This window comes from Gossypium hirsutum, chromosome A09 (assembly GCF_007990345.1).
Source record: "Gossypium hirsutum isolate 1008001.06 chromosome A09, Gossypium_hirsutum_v2.1, whole genome shotgun sequence".
NCBI classification, from domain to species: Eukaryota; Viridiplantae; Streptophyta; class Magnoliopsida; order Malvales; family Malvaceae; genus Gossypium; species Gossypium hirsutum.
The window spans coordinates 47,696,908-47,709,094 of NC_053432.1; the positions used below are offsets into that span (position 1 = coordinate 47,696,908).

The 12,187-nt window shown below is 41.0% G+C and overlaps 1 protein-coding gene across 1 annotated transcript; it reads right to left on the reverse strand.

Moving 5' to 3' along the window:
- Positions 1 to 696: 696 nt before the first annotated feature.
- On the reverse strand, positions 697 to 2,445 carry LOC107943895 (uncharacterized). The gene is made up of 2 exons (XM_016877705.1): positions 1,984 to 2,445; positions 697 to 1,860 (listed from the first exon to the last, which is right to left on the reverse strand). Exons 1-2 carry the CDS (start codon positions 2,443 to 2,445, stop codon positions 697 to 699), a joined length of 1,626 nt encoding a protein of 541 aa, XP_016733194.1.
- Positions 2,446 to 12,187: the final 9,742 nt, after the last annotated feature.

Sequence of the window (12,187 nt, forward strand, 5' to 3'; positions counted from 1 at the left end):
TTCTTCTATAGCTCCCGTCATTGGTGTGTCTCTCTCGAGATGAATGATTCCCCCGGACACAAATGTTTTTGATATATAGGGGAATATCATTGGTTCCCACTTGATTTCCTCCCCCGTTAATCGAGCTCTTCTTTTTTCTTACTTTTTTTCCAGCTCCCTTCTCCTTTGTTTCGCATCCAGCTTAAATCCTAAACCGAAGTAGTTTCTCTTGTCTTTCGGCATTGGCGTTTCAACCCTTCCTTGCAGATGTCTCCCAAGTCCCCTTCCGGGTAGGGCCCCTCTTCCAATCCTCAGCTAGAGGCTCATCCTCGTGGTTTTGGACAATTTTGGCACCAGAATTTTTCTTCCCTTGGCGATGAACATCACATTAACAAATTCCAAAGATCGAAATGAGCATTCGATTGCTTCGTCATCTGTCTCCAAATAAGGTGCATTATTGCTCACAGTTGCAATAATATCCTCCTCAGCCTTGATCGTTATCAATCTCCCTTCCGATACTAGCTTCAATTTCTGATGCAACGAGGAAGGCACTGCCCCAGCCGAATGTATCTAGGGCATTCCCAACAAGTAATTGTATGAGGGCTTGATGTCCATTACGAGGAAATCCACCTCATATGTGTTTGGCCCAATCTAAAGAGGTACCTCGATTCTGCCCATCACCTTTCTCTCCGTGCCATCAAATGCTTTTACGATGTTCTAGCACTCCTTCATGTGAGAGCTGTCTATAGGTAATCTATTCAGCGTGGTCAAAGGCAGGACGTTCAAAGCCGACCCATTATCAATCAATACGCCTGGCAGCGTATACCCTTTACAGCGCGTGGTGATATGCAGAGCTTTAGTCGACCCCATGCCCTCGGGTGGTATCTCGTCGTCATTAAAGAAAATATAATTGTCGGCACTTATGTTGTTCACCAAACGGTCCAGCTTGTTAACGAAGATGTCATTGGCAACGTATGTCTCGTTTAAGACCTTCATTAGCGCACTATGATGAACTTCCGAGCTTAGAAGTAAGGCCAACACCGAAATACGGGCTGGTTGTTTACGTAGCTGTTCCACCATGCTGTATTCGCTATGCTTTAGGAATTTTAAAAACTCCTTGGCCTCCTCTTCATTAACTGGCTCATTAATAGGTTTGGTTGCTTTTCCCTTCATTTCCTCAACCATCTGGGCTTTTCTTTTTGTGGGTTGCACCTCCTCATTCGTCGTATCGTAACGCCTCTCGCTACGTGTATAGAAACCCTTGCCTTGGTCCCCTCTTGAAGCGTCAACCAAGCTTTCCTTCCCCGGAATTGTCACATTACAATCATAATTCCATGGGACCCTTTTGCTATCTTTGTAAGGGAAGACTGCAGGTCTCTGGATTATGACCCTTGGTGGTAGTTGAACTCTAGCTTCATTATTTTTGGGTCTCGATATGATAACCACGGGGTAGTTAACTATTTGATTTTGTACCGTCGACTCTCCCTCCAACGCACATATGTCTCCCTCTACGGGGTTTTTATTCTCTTCATAGAATTCCATTTCCTTATTGTTCATCATGTTCTGCACTAGGGCCCTAAACTCTACACACTCTTGGATTTCATGCCCCACCTCATTGTGGAACTCGCAGTAGTTCCTCTCTTCTTTGGATTCTCTTCCCAAATCCAACGCGATCAAACCTCTCATGACCATCTCCCTCCACACTTGTCTCAACAGAGTCCTGACTTTCGCAACCTCACACTTAATCTTCTTGTTTTTGCCTTCGCTTATCCCATTCACTCCTTGGTCGGTGTGATTGGGGAGTGGGTTTCCTGCTACATTGGGCATGGCTGAGTCATCAAATCTCACGATTCCCACCTTAATGAGTCTTTCGACCACTTTCTTGAATGCAGTGCAATTTTCGATTGAATGCCCGGTAATTCCCGCGTGGTATTCACATTGGGCGTTTGTGTCATACCATTTGGGATACGGGGGCTGCAGTGGCTCCAGGTAGAAAGGGGATACCACATGAGCGTTGAACAGGTTCTGGTACAACTCCCTATATGTCATAGGTATAAGGGTGAATTGTGGCCTTTCTGTGTTCTTCCTTGCATTGGATTCAGGGCTTTGTTGATTGGTGGTCACCATTTTGGGTTGACTTACGGTAAATGATTTGGACTGCCTCTTGTTGAATGTGCTCGTGTTGTTCACTTCATTGTCTCTTTTCCTTGGGGCCGACTTTCTGGCACTCTCTCCTGACTCTATTTTGCCGCTCCTCACAGTATTCTCAATCATTTCCCCCGCCATCACTATGTCGGAGAAGCTTTTTGTGGCGCTTCCTAACATATGGGTGATAAAAGGGGCTTTCAAGGTGTTGATAAGGAGCATTGTTGTCTCCTTTTCTAGAAGTGGCGGCTGAACTTGTATGGCCACCTCTCTCCACCTTTGTGCATACTGTCTGAAGCTTTCATTTGACTTTTTCTCCATATTCTAGAGAGTGATTCTGTCGGGGGTTATGTCCGTCACATGATTGTATTGCTTCATAAAGGCCTGAGCCAGGTCCTTCCATGAGTTAATTTTGGCTCGGCTCAGTTGATTATACCACTTAGACGCCGCTCTAACCAGACTATCTTGAAAGCAGTGGATTAGTAACTGGTCATTGTTAACATATCCCGTCATTCGCCTGCAGAACATGGTGATGTGGGCTTCTGAGCAACTTGTTCCATTGTATTTCTCGAATTCAGGTATTTTGAATTTGGGGGGAGGACTAAATCTGGGACCAGACTCAGATCCTTGGCATCAATCCCTTGATGATGATTCGCGCTCTCTATGGCTTTGAATTTTTCCTCGAGCCATCTACACCATTCTTCTAATTGTTTTTGCGAATCCATCCTTGCCTTTTTCCTCTTCAGTAACTTCATCCAAGTCGGGAACGGGCGGATAGTTTGGGTTGTTGACAAAGTTAGAGCCTAAGCCGGCTTGGAAGTTCATCGGAATTGAAGCTCCGGCTTGAACTTACTGGGGTATGATTGTGACCGATGGTTTTTGTAGGTTAATCTCGGGCTTTATCGGTACATGCATCGGAGTAAAGCTAGGGGGTATTGGAGATCTTCATTTGTTTCCTCAACTTGGTCCATGGGGCCCTTTCCCTTATCTATTCCTCCCAACAGCAATTTGGATAACTGGGACATCATTTCTCTCTAGGACTCCATCATTTTCTCCTTCATCTCTCGTTGAATCTTGGCTAGCTACTCTTCCATCTGAGACTGCATTTGTTCTTGCATGTCCTTTTGCATTTGCTCCAATTTCTCGAGTCTCTTATCCATTGATTTTTTTTCTTGTACCGTAGGGGTGCGTGGTTGGTTGGTTTTCGTTGGTTTCCAGGTTACTGAAATAATTTTTAATTAATTAATTAGAAAACTCTTATGGCTTTTAATGTATAATGATATGACGTAATGCAAATGCATGAATGCAAAGGAGGCATCAATTTTGATTCAATTGCCCTTAGAAAATTTCACTCGAAAATAAAATCTTTTACATAAAGTCAAATTACAAATAAAATTTCGCTCTAACACTTAAAGTCCTAATTTTTCTAAGCAACGAGGCCAACTCTTTTCCGCGACCCGACTCCAACTCATACTTCACGCTCAGTGTGTCCGCTTGGACCGCTAAAGTTTGCAAGTAGTCTGCTACCTCCCGAATATGGGTTATGGCTTCCCCCATAAGGTAATCTCTGTTTCTGATTTGGTCTTACGCATGGTGAAGCTGCTCTTTCCAACGACCCTCGTTTGCCTCGAAAAACTGGATCCGCATCTCACAGTTTTGCAGTGATGCCTCTAACTCTCCTATTCTTCCTTTCATTTCTTCTATCTTGCTCAAGCTTGCCCTCAACTCTATTGCGGTGTTACGGTTTCGGTACTGATGCAGAGACTTCTCGAGTTCTGCCACTCTAGCACTTAATTCCCCTCGCTCATTTCTGCTTACTGACAGACTCTTCTCCAAATCTTCGTTTCGTGATTGAGCTTCTCGAAATTTTCTTTCCCACCAATCGGTATTGGTTTTTTTTCTCGAATTTCATGGCGCCATTGTTCAGAAGTCTTACCTAAACCCGCAGTCCTCATAGATAGGCGTAGCTTCTTGTAGTCCGTCTTCAAGCTGTTTAGGTCTTCTTCGGCCTTAGTTTTTTCTTTCCTCCATTTCTCAGCCTCTGACCTCTGAACATCAGCATCTAACCTTAGATGCATCTTCTCTTCTTCTAACTATTCGATCTTCCTCCCAAGCTCCGAACTGTTCTTCTTGAAATCTTGCCTTATAATTTCCAATTCTGATGGGGCGACTTGTAATTGTTCCCCGATAGGTCAAGCATTCTCCAAGCTTGGCCTAGGAATATTATCGTTAATCCTCTTTTTAAACCACTCGCTATACTCGGGCATTACCATGGAACCGACGGCTTACCTCTTCATCCAACAAGTTTGCTTCCAATCATTCGATAACTCCCGAACTCTTTTCTTATAATGAGCACCTTTAAATGAGAATTCACTCTGAGCAAGCCCATAGGTCGTGGGTACAAACTGCCTCGACTTATATTGCCTCAAGGCTAACAGTGGAGTATACCCGGTAGCTCCCCAAATTCCTAACAATGGCACCCAATCAAAGTTACCACATCAGTACATGATCTCATCAGGAACCATCCAATAAGCTCTCCACTCGATATCCCCTTCTTTGAGGTTTCGAAGAATGTCCATCCACTTCTCCTCTGAGATATCCTCTCTCCTCTGTATAGCTGCTTCTTCTTTCAGCGGGAAATAACCCTCGGAGAAGACTTGATAGGAAACTTTTTCTACCTTCCAAAAGTGTCTGTGGAACCATGCTATCAATAATTGTGCACATCCAATGAATCGCCCCTTGCCTATCTTCCAACATGAGCTCAAAGATCTTAACGTTTCTGCCAATATTACCGGCACCGGTGTGATTCCCTTTTCAAGGCGATCAAACAAGTCAATGACTGCCTCGTCCACGTGCCTCAAAGCCTTAGGAAAGATCACTAATCCGTAGATGCTTAAGGCAAATATATCAACCCTCTTTCTTTCATCTGGATGTGTCAAGATCAAATCTCATAAATTCTCCCAAGGGATACATTTGCTATCTCCTTTTTGCTGAATCCGAGTAATGACCCAAGGCTCGCTCATCCCAGAAATGCTCATCAGTTTCTTCACGAAAGTCTGACTACTAAAAACCCGAGCATAAGTCTTCCGGACCTGAATTTTGGGACACCTGAGCAAAGTAGTGTATTCCTCCATGGTAGGTACCAAATTCACTTCTCCAAAAGTGAAACACTTGTACACAAAATTCCAAAACTGCACCAAGGCTCGGAACAAATTCTTATCCACTCTAATGTCTAGCAGGTAGGATACGTCACCATAATTTTGGTAAAACAATTGCTTGGTTCCTTCATTCCAACTAGCCCAAATGTCTCTCAACTCTTGCAGCTCGTTCTGTACTACATTGACTCGAGTGAAATCTTGCAACTCCGATACATACCCTTGTGCCAAGCTATCCCCTCTCAACGATTGCAGCCTCTCCGACCATGCATGAACGGCCGCATTATCCTCGACTTTACTAAGAAATTCATTCTCCATGTCAAATTTTCTAACTTAGTAATTGAATACGGATTAACGCCTCCTTTAGTATGCAATGTTATGCAAAAAAGACAAAACCAAACAAAATACCGGTTAGTGTCAAATAATAGCGATAGAATGCAAGCACATAAATGATAATTATGACGCATATACGGGTAAGTACTAAGGCTCGACGCGGCTTCATCCAAGGATGGTTCTTAAGGTTTACTATATGCGGTTTAGTTTTAGAGATAAGGTACCCGAACCAGCAGATTCCTCAGTCCTCACCCATTATAGGCTCATATGGACCAAGTTCAGTTCAGAGGAATACATTTCCTTATGCCCATGCGGAAGTGAAAACCTCACGAAGACATAAGTACGGATGTATTCCGAAAGCGATCCCCTAGCCCATGCGGAGGTGAAAATCTCACGAAAGCATAGTTTCTCACTCCCACTTAAAAGGTGTGACCACAACGATCATGCAATGCAATGCAAAAGTATTCTATAGGACTTGAACCAAAACAAATGAAGTAAAAGGATCATCTGTTAAAAACCAAATTTTAAATTTTCGACAAAAGGACAGAAAATAATCAATTTTGAGGCTTGACTCTCTTATTGTCCCCAATGGAGTCGCCAAGCTGTCGAAACCATTTTTTTATTTTGATTTAAAAATAATGGATCGACTTTTTGGAAAGCAAAAATGGAGTCGCCACCAATCTTTTCTTGTTTAGGTGTGATCGGATCACCTAGAAATTTGGGTTGTTTTAATAAAACATTTTGGTTTACTAAAAAAATGATTTTGGTCTACGAAATTTTGAGAAAAAGGTTCGGGAGTCGGTTATGTGTGAGGAAGGATTAGCACCCTCATTACGTCCAAAATTGGTACCAAATCGATTAAGTACTGTCCTTATGTCTAAGCTTTAAAAAATGTTTTTGAAATGTGATTCCTTTTTGATAACATTTGAGTAACTCAAGTTAATCATCAAAATTCTCTTGCCTAGGAGGAATATAGCATCACATCCAGCACGATAGGACATGATCCTTGTAACACCCCGTACCCGAGACCGTTGTCGGAAGCGACCACGAGGTGCTAATAGACATAATTCATGTATGTTCACAGTCCATTTTAAAAATTTCCAGACAGCTAGCTAACTGCGTCACTGTCACCTTAAAAATCATATCTTGAGTTCCAAAACTTGAAAATCAGTTTCGTAATTTTTTCCTGAAACTATACTCATATATCCATCCACAAATTTTTTTTCTAGAATTTTTTGTCTAGCCAATTAGTACATTTTATTAGTTAAAGTCTCCCCTATTACAGGGTTCGACTACACTGACCTTCCTGCATTGCTACTTAGATAACTCCTTATACAGGGCTTCAATACTTATGCCGTTTGTTTCTAATGAAACTATACTCAAAAAGGAATCTATACATATATGGAATGACTTATAATTATCTCTGGTTAATTTATAATGAAATTCCAAAGTCAGATCAGGGGATCCAGAAATCGCTCTGGCCCTGTCTCACGAAAACTTAAATATCTCTTAAAATACGACTCATATGACCGTTTCGTTTCTTCCATATAGAAGTAGATTCATCAAGGTTCGATTACATAATTTATTTACTATTTAATTCCATTCCTACTATTTTTAATGATTTTTCAAATCCAGACCACTGCTGGTGTCAGCATCTGCCTTTAAGGTAGACTTTACCTATTACATAGTTTCCATGATTCAACTAACCCTTTAGCATATATAGCACAAAGTATGATCGTGATTAACCATTCCAATGGCCAATCATTGCCAAGCATATCCACACCTCTCAATAACCATATACATACAAAATGATTATAACATTATGCTCAAAAATATATATAAGCCATTTTCGCATGGCTATCCAAATTTATACAAAACCAAAGGGTACATGACCCACAACAAAAAGGGTAGTCCTATACATGCCATTTCAAAGTTCAACCAAAAGTGTACCAAAAGGGGCTTTGATAGTGTGGACGACTTCGACTTCAACAATCCCGAGTCCGATAGCTGACGAATCAAAATCTTATCGCTGGGATTTTACGAGCGTATTAATTGAAATTATTACAGCAAGATCGCTCATTCCCAAGCCAGGTACCTTCGGGATTTAACCGGATATAGCTACTCGCTCGAATGCCTTCGGGACATAGCCCGGATGTAGTAACTCGCACAAATGCCTTCGGGACTTAGCCCGGATATAGTAACTCGCACAAATGCCTTCGGGGCTTAACCCGGATATAGTAACTCGCACAAATGCCTTCAGGACTTAGCCCGGAACTAGTCACTAGCGCAAATGCCTTCGGGACTTAGCCCGGTTATCATCCGAATATTCATGCACATATCAATAAATCATGACACATTTATATCTCATTTTCATAATTAGAGTTCAAACACAAGTCACGTATTAAGCACTCCCATTTTCGGCTCACTAGCCACATACAAACAGCATGGTTTAGTTTGCTTTATGACACGATCTCTATGCACATACGGCTACCGTCGTACGTATAGACTAATTAACTCATCATATAATTCAAGTAGAATCATCATATCACCATATATTTGTTATGCTCATACATCATGACTTAATCAAATCATAAACTAAGTCTCATTGCTCGAAAACTTACCTAGGATGTTGTCGAACGATTTCGATGGCTATTCGACCACTTTTTCCTTCCCTTTATCGGATTTAGTTCCCCTTTGCTCTTGAGCTAATTCAAACAAATTTAACTTATTAAAGTCTCATTATGCTCGCTTATGGCCGAATATGACAAGGAGTTTGATAGGTCATATGGCCACCTTTAGCTCAAATACAAAATGGTCATACGCATTTTTAATCACATTGAGCAATTTAACACAATTAATCTAACATTTCCTCATGTACACCTTTATGACCGGATACACATATCATTAACCTAATATCACTTAACTAAGCACTTTAACAAGTTTTCTTTAACTATACACACATTCGGCAATGACAAAGACAACTTAACAAACCTCAAATTCAACTTATAACAATATATACTCAATATTCAAAGCATTTAACATCACTTCATCATAATCTTACATCATGGCCGAATGCTCCTTTTAAACCATTTACCCTCACAAAGCATAAATTTCATCATCAAGCTTACAAGCTTATAATCCCATGAATTATAACCTCCTAATATTCATCCAACTCTCACTCATTAGCTTCTAACATAAATCTCAAAATCTATAGTTCCTTTTTTTCTACCCATGACCGAAATCTCCAACAACACCAAATGAAAATATACTTCATGGATCTAAGGTAAAACCAAGAAAGGAACTCATAAATATCAAGGTGTAAGCATCTACCATTGTTCATCTAGATTTAGCATGAAACATAACCATCACCCTTATTAATCTCCATAGCCGAAAACCTTACTCAATCCAAAATCAAAATTTCAACATGGGTTACCAAAAATAACTTGATAACTCACTCAATATCAACCAAAATTTCAAGGACTAGCATAAACTTTCTTACCTTAATATTCACCTAAGATGGCCGATTGCTTCATCCCCTTCTTCCTCTTTTCAATTCGGCCAAGAAGAACCAAAGAATGAAGCCTTTTTTTTTTCTCTTCTCGTTTCGGCAAAAATGGGGGAGTAAGGATGAAACAACTTTGGTTTCTCCTCCCACTCCCCACATATTTTATTGTTCTTAACACAACATGTTGTCATAAACTTTTCATAATATGTTTTACCCATCACAATTTGTCTATCCACCTTGTCATGGCCGGCCACTACTATTTAAGGGGGAAAATTGACATGCAAGTCCACCTTTATGATTATATGCACTAATAGATCCTTATAGATTAACCTATCACATTTCAAAAGTGTCACACATAAGTCCTATTAACTAAATTCACGTGCAATCAACTAAATCGAAGCTTAAAACTTTCACACATTCATATTCACATATTTTAGACAATAAATATCATATTCAAATAATTTAGTGACTCGGTTTAGCGGTCCCGAAACCGCTTTCCGACTAGGGTCACTTTAGGGCTGTCACAACTCTCCCCCACTTAAGAAATTTTCGTCTCCAAAAATCTTACCGGTAAATAGGTTTGGGTATTGCTCTTTCATAGAGTTCTCGGTTTCCCAAGTAGCTTCTTTGATTCCGTGTCTGAGCCATAACACTTTTACTAACGGAACCCTTTTGTTTCGCAACTCTTTCACTTCACGAGCTAGGATACGAATCGGTTCTTCTTCATAACTCATGTCGGATTGAATTTCAACCTCTGATGGATTAATTATGTGCGATGGATCAGATCTATAACGTCGAAGCATCGATACATGAAAGACGTCGTGAATCTTTTCAAGTTCAGGGGACAAAATCAATCTATACGCAACTGGACCAACTCTTTCGGAGATTTCATACGGCCCAATAAATCTCGGACTCAATTTGCCCTTACGGCCAAATCTGAGTATCTTTTTCCAAGGTGAAACTTTAAGAAACACTTTGTCCCCCACCTGATACTCGATGTCTTTTCGTTTCAAATCCGCGTACGACTTCTGGCGATCTGTGGCTGCCTTCAGACTTTCACGGATTACTTTTACTTTCTGTTCAGCATCTTTAATCAAATCAACTCCGAAAATTTTACTTTCACCGAGCTCAGTCCAAAACAATGGTGTACGGCATTTACGACCGTACAAAGCCTCGTAAGGTGCCATCTTAATACTTGATTGAAAACTGTTATTGTAAGCGAATTCAATCAAAGGTAAATACCGCTCCCATGAACCACTAAACTCGAGGATGCAACATCTCATCATATCCTCAAGTATCTGAATTATCCGCTCGGATTGACCATCGATTTGTGGATGAAAAGCGGTGCTAAAATGCAGCTTGGTACCCAAAGCTTCTTGCAATTTTTTCCAAAATCGCGAGATGAATCTCGGATCTCTATCCGACACAATAGAAATCGGTACCCCGTGTAATCTCACAATCTGAGAAACATACAATTCAGCTAGTTTATCCAATGAAAAATCCGTACGTACGGGGATAAAGTGAGCCGACTTAGTCAGTCTATCAACAACAACCCAAATCGCATCTTTCTTACTTGCTGACACTGGCAACCCAGATACAAAATCCATCGTGACTCGATCCCATTTCCATTCAGGTATCATGATCGGCTGAAGTAAACCAGTAGGCACTTGATGTTCCGCCTTCACTTGCTGACATACTAAGCACTTCGAGACAAAATCAGAAATGTCTCGTTTCATACCATGCCACCAAAACTGACGTCTTAGGTCGTTGTACAATTTCGTACTCCCCAGGTGAATTGACATTCGGCTACAATGAGCTTCGTTCAGAATCATCGAAATGAGTTCTGAATTTCTTGGAACACACAAACGATTTCTGAACCTCAAACAATCGTCATCATCAACTTGAAACTCTGATTCCATATTCGGAACACATTCAGCCCGTTTTGTAACCAATTCATCATCGACTTTCTAAGCTTCACGAATTTGATGAATCAACAATGGTTTGGCCTTTAATTCTGCCACTAACACATTGTCGGATAGAACGGACAAGTGTACATTCATCGCTCGTAAAGAAAACAGTGATTTACGACTTAAGGCATCCGCAACCACATTAGCCTTTCCCGGGTGATAATCAATGACAAGCTCATAATCTTTCAACAACTCAAGCCAACGCCTTTGTCGCAGATTCAAGTCTCTTTGAGTCATCAAATATTTGAGACTTTTGTTATCCGAATATACATGGCACTTCTCACCAAATAAGTAATGTCGCCATATTTTCAAGGCGAACACAATGGCAGCTAGTTCAAGATCATGGGTTGGATAATTTTTCTCATGTGGCTTCAGTTGTCTCGACGCATAGGCCACAACTCGACCTTCTTGCATCAATACGCAACCCAACCCAAGTAGGGAGGCATCACTATAAATGACAAACTCTTTGCCTGATTCGGGCTGCACTAGAATCGGAGCTTCAGTCAAATAAGTTTTCAGTTGATCAAAACTTTTCTAACATTTTTCCGTCCATTCGAACTTAACATCTTTTTGAAGTAGCTTTGTCATTGGTGTGGCTATCATCGAGAAACCCTTTACAAATCGTCTGTAGTAGCCGGCTAGTCCCAAAAAGCTCCGAACCTCCGTAACATTTCTCGGAGGCTTTCAGTTAAGTATGGCCGAAATTTTGCTCGGGTGAACACGAATACCTGATGCGGATACCACATGACCCAAGAAGCTCACACTTACTGAACTTAGCATATAACTGCGTATCCCGTAAAATTTGCAACACTAATCCCAGGTGTTCAGCATGATCGGTTTCATTTCTCGAATAGACCAAAATATCATCGATAAACACAACTACAAACCGATCCAAATACGGTCTGAAGATCCGATTCATCAAATCCATAAATACCGTAGGGGCATTAGTAAGCCCAAACGGCATCACTAAGAATTCGTAGTGACCGTATCTCGTTCTGAAAGCAGTTTTGGGTATATCCGAATCTCGAATTCGCAACTGATAATAACCCGATCTCAAGTCTATCTTTGAAAACACTGAGGCTCCCTTTAGTTGATCAAACAAA

Excerpts from the sequence above, each read along its gene's own strand:
- LOC107943895 (XM_016877705.1), bottom strand. The coding sequence starts at position 2,445 with ATGGAGAAAAAGTCAAATGAAAGCTTCAGACAGTATGCACAAAGGTGG. Across the intron at positions 1,861-1,983 it reads ACCTGTTCAACGCTCATGTG|AAAGTGGTCGAAAGACTCAT; the intron begins GTATCCCCTTTC and ends ACTGCATTCAAG.